This window comes from Drosophila simulans, chromosome 3R (assembly GCF_016746395.2).
Source record: "Drosophila simulans strain w501 chromosome 3R, Prin_Dsim_3.1, whole genome shotgun sequence".
NCBI classification, from domain to species: domain Eukaryota; kingdom Metazoa; phylum Arthropoda; class Insecta; order Diptera; family Drosophilidae; genus Drosophila; species Drosophila simulans.
In genome coordinates this window covers 3,070,981-3,088,644 of record NC_052523.2, presented here as the reverse complement: position 1 = coordinate 3,088,644, position 17,664 = coordinate 3,070,981, and the positions used below count along the sequence as shown (strand labels likewise).

The window sequence follows — 17,664 nt, the reverse complement described above, 5'->3', positions numbered from 1 at the left end:
TGCGCTCCCGGCAGCTGCTGGGCCCCAGACATCGACTTCCACTTGGAAACAGACATGTAGGAAACAGAGGCCGAAATAAAATAGCGCTCTAGTTGATTGCACCGACTTAGAGATACTCAGTACTTGGTAGGTATCACACCAAACAGGTGCGTAAGTAACCCCGTTTGACTTAGTGGTAAAATAATGTGATATTCTTAAAAATGAGTACAATTTATATAATTTTATAAATATATTTAAGGCCATCAAAAACTTGTTAAGGGTTGAGATCTGCAGTAGTTAAAGGGTATAAACAGCCAACCCAGAGAGCATATTTGAATCTTGCCCGCCACTTTGTTGACACCGGCATAGTCAATGGGGAATTCCATTCGGCTGATGCTGATTGCCAAAAAAGATAAAAATAAATGCGGAAAGAAAAAGGCCAGAATAACACGAGCCTAGTGAAAAAACTGAATATCCCTATTGCACGAATTCAAATTAACCCAACATATGTACTCACACGCCCACCAGTGCTGCGTCGTCTTGGATCGGATTTCTATAGCTGTTGAAATAGCTGTTTCAAGAAATATAAATTTTAATACAATTTATACCCGTTACTCCTAGCGTAAAAGAGTTCACTAGATTCTTTAAGGAGTATGTAACATATTTCCGACCATACAAAGTATATTTATTCTCGATCAGGGTCAATAGCCTAGTCGATCTGGTCCTGTCCGTCCGTATAAATGTCGAGATCTCTGGAATTTTAAAAGCTATAAGGTTAAGATTAAGCATACAGATTCTAGAGACATAGAAGCAGCGCAAGTTTGTTCACCCATGTTGCCACGCCCTATCTTTATATTCTCCAATATCTATCGATATGCCAGAAAATTACGAAATATCGCGTTCTCACTTCTAGCAGCTGAGTAATAGCATTGTCTTGGTTTTAATTCAAAATATTTCATGCATTTAAACATTTTTTGTATATGCCATACACCCCAGTCTGAAGGCAGCACTCCTCAATTTGGGTATCTTCCTGGTAAACTAAAATTATTTGCAGCAACTAGATAAAATGGTTTTACATAACTAACAATGGCAAAAATAGCCCGTTTACAAATGCACCAAACTTCCGGACTTTACTTCCAAAAGGTGAATTTTATTATTGGGTATAGACTAGTTTCAATTCACACTCAAAATATAAGTAATTGGTTTTCCAAATTGCTTAACAACAAATTTACAAGAACTGCCGCACAAGAACATCAAAGTGATAAGGACCTCAATTTGCGAATTGCCAGCATAACCAAAGCATGACTATGATGGGAATGTTGTCAACTTGAAAGCTATTAAAATTGCCTTGACCATTTTCATCACCTTCCCTGCAATGAAATAAAATGAAGGAAAAAACTACAGATGTAATTAATTCGCTTACCCTTTGTTTGGCGGAAGAACATTTTCTTCGAACTGCCCGTTCACATTGACTGGTGGATAATATCTTGCGACCACCCAGTAGTAACCCTTTTTGTCCTTGGCCTGACCAAAACCCATTTTTTTCGCATTCTTCCAAACGAGTGCGGTGAAATGGCCCGTTGACATGCCAAACTGCGGCTTGTCAAAGTCGTAGTCCGCGATTTCGTCGTACCAGTCTTGAACGCATTGCAGAGGGTCTTGTGACCGCATGCACAAGTTTTCACCATATTTTTGACCGGCAGAACTTGAATGCTCTAACCTTTCATTAGCGGCTAGCACCTGTTGGAAGGTAATCAAAGAGTGAATGCGAAACATTGTTATTAGCCAACGACATACTTTGGCATATTCTTCGCATCCCTGTGAGAGTGCATCGTCCAAGATCAGAGGCGGACTTCCATGCTTCTCCCTCAACCGATTGTGTTCGTTTAGATGGTCCTTCTGTAAATCTGCTATAACCAACACCAACTGGAATACAGGAGAATAAATCAGATTTGATTTGATATTACTAAATATTTATTTATACCAAAACAATCAATACGTTTACCAAAAACATGTTTTTTTTAGAATAACTATAGAACGAATACTTTGACAAACTTATCCAGGATTCTGATTGCTATAAAGACCTCGAAACTCTGGTGACGTAATTAAAAAATGACTCAAATATTAATTAGTTTAGTGTACGTAAAGCGTATGTAGTGTCCGTTAGTTAATACAGTTTTTAATCCGTGCACTTCTCATGGATTTTGTATCATTTTTACATAAGTATCGTTACACAAATCCTCTAAAATATAAAGTTGACTTTAGATTCTGGCATAATGCATGGAAAGATGAGTATCTGGCAACTCTGTATAGTTTTGGTTCCAAAGCCAACCTCAAAAGAAACACAAATTAGACGATGGTTAATTTTGTTTGTCTACTTAAAAGTCTAACTTTGTATTAAAGGAGCTCCTCATTTTTAAAAACAAACTAATACTTCTAGTGACTCTTACAGATTGGGTTTTTTATTCCCAAAAATGTCTAGTTGCCTCAAAACTGATGCTTCCGCGGCAATTTGCTTGTTGTGTTGACAGCTGGCCTGAGGTTTCATGCTTTTTGCATTAGGATACTGACAGATGACTCCAAAACGACACTGAAAACCAGAACGATACAAACAACAATATTTTTTTCTAAAAATGTGTTAATATATTTTGTATGGCGTATGTTTTAAAAGTTGAATGCAGTTTTATTTCTGTACAACACTTTTGTTTGTGAAATGTGAATAGGAATTTCTCTGTATCAAACGGGCGAACGAACTTATTGGCGGTGCAGTGTGCAATTATTTTGAGCGAGTAACCGCCACCAGGCCAAAGGATAATGCGATGAGTTCTGATCGCCAGCGACAACGGACCAGCTCCAATAGGGCCACGCCCCAGCCAGATATTAAATTTTCTCTGTTGGTGCTGTTGCTCCATGGAGCTGTGGCAATAAAGGTTTGGCTTTGCCAACCATGTGCGACGGCACTTTGAGGAGGGACGAGCTGTGGCTCCCACACATGTGGCTGATGCTTTGGGCCATCATTGTTGACAACAATATCAGTGGCTTTCGAAACAGCGGCAGCCGCAGGAGCAAAAAAGCAGCTGGAACACGGACTAGTGGAACTTACTTTGTCCTCTGCGTGGCTTTGGTTTCTGGTTTTTGGCTGTAAAATGTCAATTTGGGCCCGTGACGAAGATTTATTGTGCTCGTGTTTGATAGGCGCGCCTAAATATCCCACTCAGCACACATATTTCCACTATCAATTTCGATGGCACCAGCATGAGCATAATCTGGTTCGTCATTGGTGATGGCACCTCTGCTGTTTTCAAAACTTAAGAATGAAAATGAACAGCGCGAAATCTATGGTTTTCAGCCACACAAAATTACTCCCAAAAATAAGGTTTTTGGTTTAAAAGTTAAATTGATTCCGAGCCTAACAAATAAAAACTAGTTTTTTATACTTTTAGACCTAAATCCAACCACAATTTCAGTACATTCCGCAGGATATATACGATTGCTGCTTATGAATGCAGAACATTCGCTAAAAAGCCAACGAGTTGACTCGCTGCCAAGAGCAGCATTTAAATGAAAATGGCAAATTCATGCCACATAATGGTTAAACGGCATCAGAAGAGCAACACGCAAAGCGTTTATTTTTTTTTCTGAAATTCCAGGCACGCCAGGACAAGCACACACTCAAATTGGAAGGGAAAACTTGCATAATAAGTGCAATTCATCCATCCGAGTTGCCTCCTGACACCGGCACCAAGTTGTCCCACTCCTGCCTGGCCGATAACTCAATAGCGTAGCCCGGGGAGCATTGGCATAACTAAACTAATTTCTTTTAATTCAAACACAGCAACGCCGGCCCATCGGCTCTGCTGGACAATGATGGCCAAATGCCTGGGTGCGAAACTTTTATGTCGCCCCCTGCATGGACCCCCTGCTTGAACCTCCGCCCAGGTGGTCTGACCCACCTCCGGGCTCCGGCTTCCCACTGCCCATTGCCCACTGCCCAATCCACTTCTCCCCGGCGGCAGCCCTGACCGACATTCGATGAATTGACCAACGCAGCTTGTTATTTTTCGTGTGCAACAGCGCGTTTTATTCGCTCCTGGAGGTTATCTGCCCCACACCCAGTGGCATCTAGATTCAAATCAGAGATGCCACTTACCTAACCAGAAATCTTAGGAAAAAGGTGAAGCAGCTTATTGTAAGCACCGAATACCATCATTTACAATCAAATTATGAAACTGTCAAATAATTTTTATTAAGCCATTTTACTGATGTATAGGTTTACAGAGTTTCATGGGTGATTTAGACATCCAAAACATATTTCATAGTCTAAATTGGATTTGTTCTGGTTTTCCTGCATGTTTATTGGTATAATCTTGAATATTTTGATTCTCCTAGTTAATAACTGATCGATGGAGTTTATACCATTTTGTAGCCTAATGAGATCTCACATACATACGTAGGTCCTTTTTGGCATCACTAAGTGGTGGAGGCTTCCAAAGCCGAGAACAGTTCGCCTTTCCTTTTTTTGTCTGGTCAAAACTTTTGCTCTGTTTTCGCCAGATTCCGCATTCGGGTAGTTGGACAGCTGACGTCTGTTTTTCACCTGCCAGGACCGCCCCACTCGGGCTCGGAATCGGATTCGGGATCCTCTATTTGTTTGCGTATGGGAAATCGCCGGTGTCTGTCCATCTGTCTGTGTCAGTGTTTGTGTGCTCGTGAGTTTTGCGAGCAGGTGTGCGTGAGCTTTCGCTGACAATTGTGATTTTAGCAAAGGGTTTTAATTAGATTTCACTTCATTTTCCGCTGTCATTCAGTGCAAAGGAAAGCGTGTGCCTTCCGCGAAATCTGTTCAATAATGTGAGCGAACCCATTGAGAGAACACTGCGTCTGAGCTCTTTTCATCTTGGTGGAGTTCAGAGTGTCTAGAACCATACCTAAATAACAACATATGCGAACTTGCTCATCTGCGTTAAATACTGTAGTTCATTTGTTGTAGTTAATACTAAAAATTAAAAGCCGTTGGGAAATTACATATAATATAAGACCGTACCATCTATCAGATCTAACCAACCCATATGATCGATAAGTACGTTCTTTTATCTAAGTCTTCATTGAGATTTGTGTTAGATCACTTGAAAACACTAGAAGTGCTCGTTGTGTACCCAGTTTGTTTCCGTTCTGAAGTTCACAGTTAATTGGATATTGGTTAATTTGGATGGATCAAGATGAATTCATTACCAATATTGCAATCAGTGGACCAAAATTTGTCGTGCAAGGCAGCAGGAATAAGTAATATATCCAAGGCAGCAGAAATAAGTAAAATTGAAAACACTAAACCGAAGGATAAGAAACTGGCACAACCAAAGCACTTAAAGTTCGCATTCACAGAGCCGGGGCCAAAGAAAGTGTTTCACTGCATGGAGCAGAGTGTTTTGCAATCTGAAGATTGCTGGTCCGCTGAGGAAGTTCTGGAAGAATCAGACGAGAAAAGTAATCTGGAACTCGAAGATATTTACGATGAGGTATTTCGCTTAAAGCGGCGCGTAAATCAACTCAATTACGAATTAGGTACCAATATACAGGAATGCCCAAACATACATCCCTGCCAGGATGATCATATATATTTGATGAATGTAGATGGAGTTCATCCCGATATTCTTCAGCTGAAATTTGCAAGCCATAAACTAGAGCACCAACTGACTCAGATGCAATCCGTCCGAAGAACATCCAATCTGGCCAAAAAACTGGTACGGGATGACTACTGCAGAAGCAGGAAGTTAGGTGATCAGTTGCAGATTGAAATTCAAAAACTAGACTCCTTCAAGCTCAAATTCGAAAAACATCAAGGACTATGTCTTCAACGGTTTAGGTTTTTGGAGCAAGATAAGTATACTGGCAGGGAGTTCAATAAATATATAGAAAAAAGTAACGAAATGAAAAGAACTCAACTCAAAAAGCAGGTTTTAAAGAGTGAATACAAACCTTTTCGGAAGGAAGCCTCTAGAGTGACAATCTCTTTAAAAAAGGCCGCGGAAAATTTGCAAGATTATCTGACGAGCGTGATAAATAACAAAAAATGTGAAATCTTCCAGATCGCGAAAAATTCCTGTGTATCCATTCGTTCAGACTTTTAATACTTTTATATTATTTCGAACTCCAATTCGGCTTACTTCAAGGCGGCACCACCAAGCATCTGGCCCAGTCATCGAGCCGCCCAAGCTCTTGTATCACCGGCACACAGACCTACTTAGTTCGTCCACAATAAACCCACAAAGCCCTCTTTAAATTGTTCAATTTGTCAGGATCCACGGGCCGGCCCTCATCGGAGGAGTCGCATCCACGTGGCGGCATCTGCCACAAATGGTGGTACTCTAATGTACATTTGACTAGGAAGAGCATGTATTTTCTTACATGCGATTTGTTTCGCCATTCTGTAGGCCAACAAAGAAAAATAATATAAAAATGTTCTAATTTCTATAAATATATATATATGTATATATATTTTGTACGCAACTGATATATGTAAGAAATTGTATCTATTACTTTTTTCAGATATTTACATTAAATATCATATCTATCAGTACTTCATTTGCATTCTTACTACTTATTAAGGGAGAACTGTCCTCTTAAATTTGGGTTTATTTTTAAAAGAGCATCCCAATTCTGACACTAAGGGTCAGGATTTTCTTTTGTCGCTTTCGGTTTTTGTGTTTGTATCTTTGGGTCCGACAACGAAATGTATTTAGCATAAAAATTTACGATAATGAGGACCAGAACAGCAGAGACACAGCGAGCGAGCATTGCCACCAAAAGAAAAAAACAGACAGCGCATCAAATTTCGCATAGGCAAATAGACAAATAACTGAGGTTTACCCCCCGGGTGGGTGGGTGCTACAGGGGGGGGGTTGGGTGTAGTGTTCCACCAACATTTGTGGCCAGTTCCCAACGCGATGTGGTGCCACAGGTTCTCCGCAGTCAAGTGCCATTGCTCGGCTAATGTGCAAAGTTAAATTAATATTTACCACGAGGCTGTTGTTGTGCCTTGATTTCTTCGGTGGCATTTCGAAAATTGACGAATTTCAGTGCGGTCTAACCAGTATCAAAGTCAACTGCGCCGCTTTTTGGCAGAATTTCCACGCCGCCATGTTGGTTCCCGCTTGTTTTCCGTCAGATTAGCAAAGTTTTTGCAGTCATTTATTTAAACTTTTCGTTTGACGCGACTGGTATCGTACATAAGTTGGATTCAAAGTGGGACAGAACGTGAATTTGATAACGCGCTAATCGCATTTGGACTGCTGGCTGAACGGCAATCGTCGCATAAACCTGACTTTCCCGTAAATACGGAATGCTGCAAGTGCATCACTGACACTTGGCTGCTTTGTGCTCCAAATAAGTTTCCTTTTGCGGGAATTATGCTGCATACTTCACAGCGAGTGCCGGTGCAAAAATGAAAATAAATGCAAAGTTATCCCGAGCACTTCGGGCTGGCATTTACATTCTGCATTGGCATTGCTATTGCCATTGCCATTTTATTTCGTCAGTCGCATTGAAGTCCATGAATGGAAGGTGTGTGCCAACTAATGCGTGGCTGCCGGAGAGATGCCTTCGCATGCAGGGGCGCACCCAGGCCATTTGAACAGGGTTGCTTATTTTGATATTTTTATCTTAACCAACACTATTCTGGACTCAGACTATAAGTTCAGTAGTGGTACGTCGTTTGGCTGAGTTATATTCCTTGGCTAATCGAAGTCTGTTTATGCATCTTAAACATGGTTTTCACAATGATTTTACACAATATCCCGGAAGTGCGGCTATCTACGCCCTTGCGTGTGTGAGAAATCGCAGTGCAGATGGCTTACGCGACTGTCTCTTCCTCCCGTCTTTTGCGTCTATAAATTATTCATTCCGTTTGAGATGTTTGATGTGCCTCTAAGAAGCATGATGTCCTTACACAAACCCACTCGCACATCGCCAATCGGTTTGTTGCAGTTTTTGCACTCTTTTCACTCTTTTTTCTCGTTGCATCGTTCCTGTTCCCCAGCCTTTTTACCCAGATTTCATTGAATTCATTCATTTTTTAGCTGCCTTCGCCGCACATCCTGGCTTGTTATTGTTGGTGTTTGCCACAGCTTTGCATAAATAAGATAAGCACAAGGATGAGCTCAGTGGGCGGGCGGCAGGATCCCATGTTCCTCTTTTCCCTGGTTGGATATCCTGGGTTCTGGGAGGACTGAGTCCACCACCGTCTCGAGTCGTTGCTGTGATTTATTTTGCACTCAATGTTTGCCAAAGTAAAATTGATTGAAGCGTTTGTTGGCGCTTCAATTGATTTTCAGTACAGTACGTATACGAATACGTATGTTGCAGCACCCCTCCCGATTCCCATTCCCCTTCTCCACCCCGATCAGTCCTTTTTTGCACCTTATTCTCTGCTCGTGGCCAGCGAAGCATTTCAAGTGCCCGGGCACTTGAGTCCCGGCTTGTTTACAGTGGTTAAATTAACTTTGGTCAATTTGGTTTTTGTCGAGTGGTCGGACATTGCATTGAGATGGAGTCTCTTGGACCTTACATCCTCCAAAAGTATTCGTAACAATGCTTTGTAGGCACAATATACAAGAATCCCTTCGAGGTTCTTTGAAGGGTGTTCCAATCGGGGCTTTCCAATATAATATATACAAAATACAAATAAAATAATATATTAGATTAATTAACGATATTATTTCATAATGTTGCTCCGAAAAGTTTATTAACCTCCAGCCAAGTAATTTCTGGCCTGTGTTTGGTTAATAGTCGAATAATCGGTTGCCCCTCAAAAATGTCAGAGGCAAGAATCGCAACCATTCATCAAATGTCGTCCTGTGATTTTATTAACCGACGCTGATGGTGATTGAGGCACATCTGAGCCATCAACACCTGCAGCCGGCAGTCGATCATCAGGGGCCCATCCCCTATTCCTGGCCACTTAACGCCCACCATTTCCGCATCCCACCTACCAATTCCCCAGCAATCACCACCAACTGCAGTCGCATAAATCTTGGGCTGTCAAGTGCAAGCAGAAGGGGAGAAACCATCAAAGATGGAGCTAACAAATTACTGACAGCAAAACAAAAAAGAAACAATGAAAACAAAAAAAGCGCTAAAGAAGACAGTGGAGATATAAAAAGGGGATATATAATGGCAATAATAATTATGCAGAATTTACCAAATATGCGAAGTATAAAAATAAACACGCAACGCAAATGTATGCCACTCATTTTTATGAATGGGCATTTATCATAATTAAAAATTCTGCCAGCACCGGGAAAGGTTCTCCCATCACACCCATACCCTCACCCACTTCGGAGGCCGACGTTTCTGACCTAAGACACGCCAAGCGCCACACACATATAGCCAGAAATCGAGGAGTATCGGGAGAGTGCGTCAGAGCAAGCCGACAACAAGGAGGACAGCTTTTTTGGGTCTTCTCCGCCAGCGGAACAGCTGTTGCTGTTTGTTTTTGGGACATATTCACGGGATAAAGTAAGGCACTGGAAGAGCCACTGGGCCAGTTGGCCGGTTGGTGAATGTCCCACTGCGCATGTCCGCCGGCAGTCGCACCCAAAGGACTCTCTTCCGAAGAGAGTTCGAGTCTCTTAGACCGCCGTTTTCCGAGCTGGCTGGCTCGGCTTTTCCCGCGAGTTGGCCGAGCTTTTGCGGGGTTGTCGTGACTGCTGAAATCACCCGTCGCCACTTCGAATGCCGTTGTCGTGGGCTTCAGTTGTGCTTGCCTCTCAGTGTGTACCGTTGCTGCCAGTGAGAGTGACCCAAAACTGTGACTGTGACTCCAGCCGTGACTGTCGTGCGTCGGTGGTGCGTCTCGGTGGCGTATGCTTAATTTGTGTGGCACCCTGGCGTATGCTTGATTTATAATACGCGACCCGGGCGACGTTCTCGCAGTGCATCCTCAAGGATACCAACAGAAGTAACAACAAAACCATTATTGAATTGTGCGTCTCCTTTGAAGTTAATCCACAGATATTCTCACACGCACTCGCTGGTGTGTAGTGCGGTGGCTGTGTGGTAGTGAGGTTCGCCCTGTGTGTGTGTGTAATGCGTATGTAATCCAGCCAAATCTGTCACGTGTTTTGGATATCTTTTTCTGAGGCCGCCAGTCAGGGAATTTATTGAAAAATTGCACAAAGGTGAGTCAACTCCAAATCCCCGCTGCATATGGAAAATAAAATAGTATCCTCTCACGCGAAAAACTAAAATAGTTAAGCAGCTTACGGGGCATGAGAATATAACTATGCGGATGATCGGCCAATAACCGTAGGCCTGGCAGAATATAGATAAATAAACAAAGATTGGCTATTTTGGGGGACAGGTCAGGGCTAACAACCTTCATCAGCAGGTTATTTAATACAATAGGGGACTACCCAATTTATAAACAAGATTATGAACAATTTAATAAAAATAGGATTTAGTTTAATTGCTTTTTATTTTTCTTAGTTGACTACAGATTTTAAAAGCAAATTTACTTCGGTGAAAATGAGCAAAATCTTCAAGTGGCAGGTGTTTGTTTTCAAAAGGTAGAGAAATTGTACAAAATTGTTTACAATAGTCAATTATTATTGCATGAATTAGTGGGTTGTCATTAAAATTATGATAAAATTCTTGTAAGGCCTTTCAATAATTACGAATAGAAGTAAACGAATTAAAAAGGCTAAAAGGCTTAGACCGTAAGGATCACTGAATAAAAGTGAAAGGATAACATTCACATCACATTACCCAAAGATTTATGATTATTTTTGCCAGTATTGAGACTTTGGCCATAAATTAAATGGCTAATGGTCACCCCAGTGGATTTCTTAGCCATTTAACCTTTATGCCCCGTAAGTTGCCCAAATTAAATGACAGAATTTGATTAGACCCATACACGCAACCGGCTTTGGGTGCCTTCTCATCCGGCTGAGTGTATAATAAATGAGAGGTCCTCGGGGCTGTGGTATCATCCCCAGGTGGAAAAGTTTGGCAACTCCCCCGCTCGCTCAATTGTTTATTTAACAGCAATGAAAAAATCATTACGCATTTCATATCCGAACTTCAAAAGGTGAAATTCCCATGAAAAATTATATAAATAAGTTGAAAAGTTTTTAATGCATATCAAATAAAAGAAACATGAGTAGGATGGCCGGAATGCGACTAAAAAACAAATGTTGATTTAAAATGCAAAGTGAAATGACAGCGAGGAGAACAAAGAGTGAGCAGGACTTGCTGTCCTGTACGCACTTTGTCCACGTATTATAATTTTCCCCATTTTTCGCATTCTCTTACACCGCTGCTGGTTGCCCTTGTCCTTGCCCTACTCTCGACCAAGTTAATGTCATTTGCATTCGCCCATATACCCACTTTCCACCCGTACATATATTTTTCAACTTTTCACTGGCCATATTTTCTGGTTTGCCGCTCGCCGAGCGAGCTGGTCTCGCTTCAAGTTCATTGTGCATTAATAATTTAGTTGTCGTTTCGCCTCCAATGCGAATTCGAGTCGACACCCAGGAAAACTTGTTGGTCGCTTGCCTTTTGCCCTTTGCCCTTTTTGCCCGCTTGTAATTTGATTTTGTTTCCCTGTTTTCGGTTGTACTCCGCTGGTCAGCAGCCTCGATGGGAATTGCGGCTCCCCCTATCAGGTCGGTATCATTTGCATGACTGCCTTTTAAATTCGGTCCACTCGTCCTCTCTCTGCAGGACTCGAAAATAGGTTGTCTGATTAAATAAACTTGGCCATCTGTTAATAAAGATTCTTTGTGAGTGGCAAAATAGGTATGACAATGTGCTCGGAAAATACATACAACAGGGTGAAAATTGGATCCAATTAAATTGCATGTAACCTATTATTAGTCTACAATATCGTTAACTAAATAATTTAAACTTCAATTCTACGATTTCAAAGTTTTTTAAAGGTTTCTTTTATCTTATTTTAAAATTTTTTCTATGACACAAACATTATTTTAAATTTGTTATTGATACTTTGAAATGGCATTTCGCATTACAGGCTTATGTTCTGGGTACTACTGACCTATATAACATAACAAATCTTATAAAATTCTCACCCAAATTTTAAGCCTATCGGCTTTCTACCGAGATTTTATAGTCCCGCATTTTTTCTCACTTCCTTCCTGACTCTGAAATATGACAAAACTGAAATCCATTAAGGTTCCATGAACTTTTTAGCTTCAACACTTCATTTGCACTGCACTTCAAAGGATGGAAAAAAGGGACACGAAGTGGCAGACGCGACTTTCGAATTTGTTGCTATGAAAAATGATATTAAATCGCTTTTTTCATTATTTTTCCGGTAAAATCGCGTTCTCCATCTTGTCAGACAGTAGTCTCAGCCAGCCCAGTGAAATCGCAGTAGCTAGAGCAAGCCCAAAACCCAAACCCACAACCTCGAGGCTCGTTTGCCGGCGTTCCATTTTCAGTGGCGCGTTGCGTTTTGTCCTTTTCAGGGATTTGGACTGGAACTGCAAGAGGCAGGACACAAAGAAAAGTTCGCGGTGGAGCGGGGAAATTCTCGTGGAGGCAGATAGAGCAAGTTGAAAATTCAGAATAATGAGGAAACTAACGAGCCAAGACTTTCTCATTGTTTACTGGCGCAAAAATTGCGCGATTATTAATTTTCTATGCTATTTTGTAGCTCTTTTTGCGGCCCCTTCTCGCGCCACTTCATCCCCTCCGCTCCGCTCGCCATGCCACTGGCACAGCAGAGTTTTCTATATTCTCCTCGTTTTTAATATTTCGCAATATTCGCCCCGTTTTCTTCGCTCTTTTTTGGCGCGTGCAACTAATGGAAAAGGGCGAAGTGTTGGCCCAAAAGAGTTCAGTCAAGAGCCGAGCCAAGTTTTCCGCGGAGTTCATTGCTTTCGCCCACATGTTGTGTATACGCCACTTTAACTGACACATTTTCGCCTTGTTCTACCCCAACCGCCTTTTGAAGGTTTGTTTTTCTTCGCCGCTCGCCATGTTTGTTATTTTATTCAACGCTTCTGCTGGGAAAACGCTGCCCGCCTTGAATGCTAATGAAAAGGCTGGAATAAGAGTTCCCCTCTCTCTTGAAAAGTTGGCCAAAACAGGGTAGTGAAGGTGGAGAGTAGTTTGATTAGGGCATAGTCCTTTGAGCTGTTTCTAGAAATATGAAAAGTTTCAGTAGAGTTGGGATAATTTCTTACTTCTTGGTAGTTTTCTACTAACCTGTCCAACACTAGTTAACCTGCCAAATATACCGAAATTAAATATTGTTGTTTGCTTCCTTTGGCATTTATTATTATAGTTGAAGCATTGCCTCGTACAAAACTAAAATTAAATGTTTGGATTCAGCTGTTTTAAATTGAAAGTGGGCGCACTTTTTCATTATTTCTATTACAGTGAAGACAGCAAGAAAAGCAAATAAGAAAGCATTTTCGCTCGCTCTAACACAGATTTTTTTATTTCTCTCCGTTTTAGGTGAGCATTTGCGTGGGAGAAAATGGTCGGAAAACGCAGTCGGGTTTCAAAAGGCTGGTCCCTCAATGACATGTGGGTAAATAAATTTTTAATTTAAAATAAACAGTGTGTATTAAATTACGAGTGTCCCTAACGGAAGGGCGGCCTGATGAGCTCGACGGGCAATATCCGCTACGAAGGACACACACAAAATATGCAAACTGGCATCAAATCCAATTAGTTAATATGAATATTTGATGAAATCACTTCCGTTCCAAATGCTGCAAAAAAGGCCGACCACCCAGTGTCCCCAATGCTTTTCATCATCATCGCCATGACGATAATGATTCGAAAGTTTTTCACAGCGCCCGTGTTGGGTAACAACTTTTTCCGAATTTAAAACTTTAACGCATTCCCCAATGCAAGTCATCGAGTTGGGCGCTCGTTTCGTTTGAAATTATTCGTCTTTTTTGAGCTTTTGTGTTGTCCCCACAATAACCACAATTTGCAACTTTTTGCGGCACTTTGTCAGTGCGAAAAATGTCAAAATGTTTGCGGGTCTGAAATTTATTTAAATATTTCATTTGTCACACATTTAGTGCTGGCTAGGCGACTTGCCATATGTGGCATTGATTAATGTTCAAATCTAAGGGTTTTAATTAGCCGCGATACTTTAGTCTTTCAAGTGCACATTTTTGTATCGTATTTGATTTTCCCAAATGAAATCTAAAAGATGGTCTATCCCAAGGCTTGTGCCGAATTGAATTTTTAATTTTCCATCGGGGCTTGCTTTTACTCCTTTTGTTTCGTTATATTGTGTTTCTTTTCCCATATATTTTTTTGGCCATGTTTGCTTGTTTAACTTTTCGAAGCGGCTTCTTGTTGGCTGTTTGTTTGGGCCACACATGTATGCAGCCATTTTGGCATACAATTTTAACGAGGTGCGGTTGTTGCTTCCATATATCCTGCAAAACGGACTCGTGGCCTCTCTGCTTTGTTGCAAAAAATGTCACGCATTGTTTAATATTAATTTCATTTTCAGTACGCTCCAACACCGCGCAGCCGAATATTCGTTTTCAAGCTGTTGCCTTTGTTTTAATTTGCGGGCCAGATCCCGGCCGGAATCCAAACAAATTTTATTTCAATATATGTGGGTTTTGGCGTAATTTATTTATTTGTATTTCTTGTTTGCAAGTCAAGAGCCCGTCTGCCTCATTATGCCTTTTTGAGAGTTTGTAAATTTAATTCAAAGTACTCTTTCAATACCCATTTTACGAAAAAAAGAATATTTTAAATTATTTAAATCATGTTTAGATTAGCCATGAATTCTGCTGGCCACATTTTGCTCTGATTGCGGAAAATATGCGTCATTTAATTTTTCACATTAATTACCCATCCTCATTAGTCCGTCGTCGCACTGGAATTCTCTCAGGCATAAAAAGTTGCAGCATATTTAACTGTCGAACCAAACTGAAAATTAGTTGAGCGCATTAAATGACAGCAAAAACTATTTTAATTAAATACATGAAGCCAGGAAGTGCTGCTAAATGGGACACGGTAAAATGGCCACATCACCGAATGCCTGGCAAATAAAACCTGAAAAATTAGCAAAAGTTGTGGCAAAAGCGAGCCAATTGGAGAATGGTAGCTCAAAAAACTGAGCCAAGTGAAAGGAATTTCTAGCTCACACACAACGAGTGTATAATGTGGGCCACAAAGAATAATGCACATTGCCCACGAAAAAAGAGAGCACAAGAATTTGCAATTTTTTACCATTTGTTAGAGCCACAGCCAGACAATAAATCACCATTAAACAAATTATGTACTCTGCTCGACGAAAATTTTAAATGTCTCTCGCTGTCCATTGTATCTGCACAGCATAAAGTAGCAAAAAGTTGTAGAATACCCTCCCAACGTTAGGGCGGGAAAAACAATCGTTCAAATGTATAAAAAAGTTGTTGCACAGTGGGTAAATTGTAATTCTAGAAAATATTTCAGAAGAAACTAATTATGTGCTTATGCGATGCCCTTATAACGTAGTATGTTTCATGATAACCCGCTTTTCACGAATTCTCTAATGCGTCGCAACTCTGGTAACTATATAATTTTGGTGGCATAGCCGTTCTAAAAGAAAAACGAACTAGAAAAGTATTTAATTTTTTTAAATTTTGACTTCGCGGCGTTTGAAAATAATCTTTACACTTTTTACAAATGCAAATGAATAATAAATTGTACTTTGTTCACTTTTTTGACTCAAAATCTTCCGATTTGTTCTATACTAGTAGAGTTACCAGACTTGACAGTCAAATGGTAAACACTTTTTATGCATCTCTTCTGCTAAGATCATACAATATAATTTGAACTCACGCTTCCTAGAATCGTTAGTATAATGTATTGAACATAGTCATCGTATAAAAGTGTTATTATCGTCCTAGCATACAATTAAATATAGTTCGAGTAGCCTTAATTTCGAGGTATCAAAATCCGTAAGATAATTACATGGAATTTAAACCAGCTTAGTTGACCATATTTGTAATTATGGCGCATTATTTGAGCTGAAAAGGACAGGAAGTGTAGTTCACTGTGGCGCAAAGCAGGGCACACGGAGTTCATTAGCTCCTTGGAAGTCGCACCTTTCCGCTCCACTGTGCAACAGGATGCACCGTCAGCCATTATTATTATTAGAACGACGTTTATCAGCGGCACTCGCAGCACCGCCCAACTCCCACCACCCCCTTTCACCTGCGTCATTGACACGTTTTGTGCGTGCGACAGCCACCCACACCCCACAACCCACCCACCTTGTACGACCAACCAACCACCGGAGCCTGATTTTCCACCCAGACAAGGTGTAAACATTTATGAGGCTTTGCTTGTTCTTGCCGTTGTTACACATTTTTATTTCCATTTCTTTTTTGCCAACGCTGCAAGCGACACAAATTTATTTCGCAGCATTTACACACGCGGCTTGGATGTGGATGCCATTGGAGCTAGAAGCAGGGAAGCTGGGATGCTGAGATGCTGGGAACTGGGATGCTGATGCTGAGTTCGCCACATGCCACGTTTAGCGCCCGCAAATTTGAGCTCCTCTTGTTGGCCACATTCTTCAGCGACCACAAATTTCCTTGTAGTTATTTTTCTTTGCCTAAGGGGTGGTCTCTCCCCCATTCGTTCTCCTACCTTTTTGTTTTACGTGGAACTGGGAAGGATGTGCTGTTTTCGGTGTTTTTGTGTCGAGCGAACCGAACCTCCCAGAAAGGAAATCTATCTATCTGCATTGGTTTTCTAAGCATGTAGAGTTGTTTCCTATTTTCAGGCTCACATGCCTGCATACTTTCGTTTTTCTTCAAATCTAGAGTGAAAACAGAAGAATTTAAAGAATTATTCAGACTAGAATCAAGATTAATGTTACACAACAGAGCAGGTAATAGATTTTTGTTGATTTCTTTTGTTTTTAATAATACAGTGGGTATTCCTGTGTCGGAACTAAGTAATCGTATCACTCTATCGAAGGTTTCTGGGGACTTGTGGACGTGCCATGTTTTATTTTTACAACTTCCTCTCGGGCTTCGAGCAAAAAAGTGAGATGAAGAGGATGATGGTGAAAAAGTGTCGAAAAACAACAAGGGCAACAGCAACAGGGACATTTTTGGGGCCGGCAGATAGGAACTGGGAATCAGCTTTGACTGCTAAAGTGTACCAATTTTTCATGTCCACATCTGCATACACTCACAGCTATGCATATGTAAATGTGTCTGCTTGCCCGCCTATATCTGCTTCTTCTTCCGAATATCCTGCGTGTTTTTTCTGCGTTTGTTTTCCTTTCTTTCCTCCCGACGCCCTGTCCTTGTCACATTCCCACTACACACCGCCTTCCGCCGCCACTGTTTGTTTGAGTGCGTCGTCTTCCGCCTTTCCGTTTCCTTCTGATGGCGCAAATTACAACGCATAATTTTCACATTACGTCAGCGCATTTAGATGTGTGTGTATGTGCGTTGCTATCCTGCTTGTCGGTGTGCTTGTGCGTACTCTCATTTTTTGCAGCTCGGGAATGCGACTTTTTGTTGCCTTCTGACGCTGGTTAATGTGGCGATATGGAAATCAATATTCCTAATGGCTGTCAGGCGATACAGCCGGCAACAGGATCCCCAGGATCCCTCAAAGGGGCCGGCACTCACTCGACATTCGACATGCATAAATACGACGGCTCCGTAAATATTTAATCAG

The 17,664-nt window shown here is 41.1% G+C and overlaps 3 protein-coding genes across 4 annotated transcripts in view; 2 read left to right on the top strand and 1 right to left on the bottom strand.

Annotated features, from left to right (window-relative positions):
• Positions 1-1,108: 1,108 nt before the first annotated feature.
• On the bottom strand, positions 1,109-2,093 carry LOC6726980 (Golgi-associated plant pathogenesis-related protein 1). Of its 2 annotated transcripts, none has more exons than XM_016176218.3 (4): positions 1,964-2,093; positions 1,777-1,905; positions 1,403-1,719; positions 1,109-1,349 (listed from the first exon to the last, which is right to left on the bottom strand). In XM_016176218.3, exons 1-4 carry the CDS (start codon positions 1,991-1,993, stop codon positions 1,250-1,252), a joined length of 576 nt encoding a protein of 191 aa, XP_016033487.1. In that variant the 5' UTR covers positions 1,994-2,093; the 3' UTR covers positions 1,109-1,249. The 2 variants fall into 2 exon arrangements, with proteins under 2 accessions (XP_016033487.1, XP_044779262.1); XM_044923327.1 differs by having other exon boundaries at positions 1,985-2,008.
• A 2,986-nt stretch (positions 2,094-5,079) lies between these two features.
• LOC6726979 lies at positions 5,080-6,259 on the top strand. The gene has a single exon (XM_002102344.4). It carries the CDS (start codon positions 5,199-5,201, stop codon positions 6,105-6,107), a length of 909 nt encoding a protein of 302 aa, XP_002102380.1. The 5' UTR covers positions 5,080-5,198; the 3' UTR covers positions 6,108-6,259.
• Positions 6,260-9,684: 3,425 nt separating this feature from the next.
• The window catches only part of LOC6726977 (hemicentin-2), a 64,334-nt gene continuing 56,354 nt past the window's right edge, over positions 9,685-17,664 (top strand). The window contains exon 1 of the mRNA XM_016175884.3: positions 9,685-10,154. The gene's annotated coding sequence lies outside the window, so the exon portion shown is untranslated. The remainder of the gene's footprint in view (positions 10,155-17,664) is intronic.

Excerpts from the sequence above, each read along its gene's own strand:
- LOC6726980 (XM_016176218.3), bottom strand. The coding sequence starts at position 1,993 with ATGTTTTTGGTAAACGTATTGATTGTTTTG. Across the intron at positions 1,906-1,963 it reads TAAACGTATTGATTGTTTTG|TTGGTGTTGGTTATAGCAGA; the intron begins GTATAAATAAAT and ends CCTGTATTCCAG. Across the intron at positions 1,350-1,402 it reads GTTCTTCCGCCAAACAAAGG|GGAAGGTGATGAAAATGGTC; the intron begins GTAAGCGAATTA and ends ATTTCATTGCAG.
- LOC6726979 (XM_002102344.4), top strand. The coding sequence starts at position 5,199 with ATGAATTCATTACCAATATTGCAATCAGTGGACCAAAATTTGTCGTGC.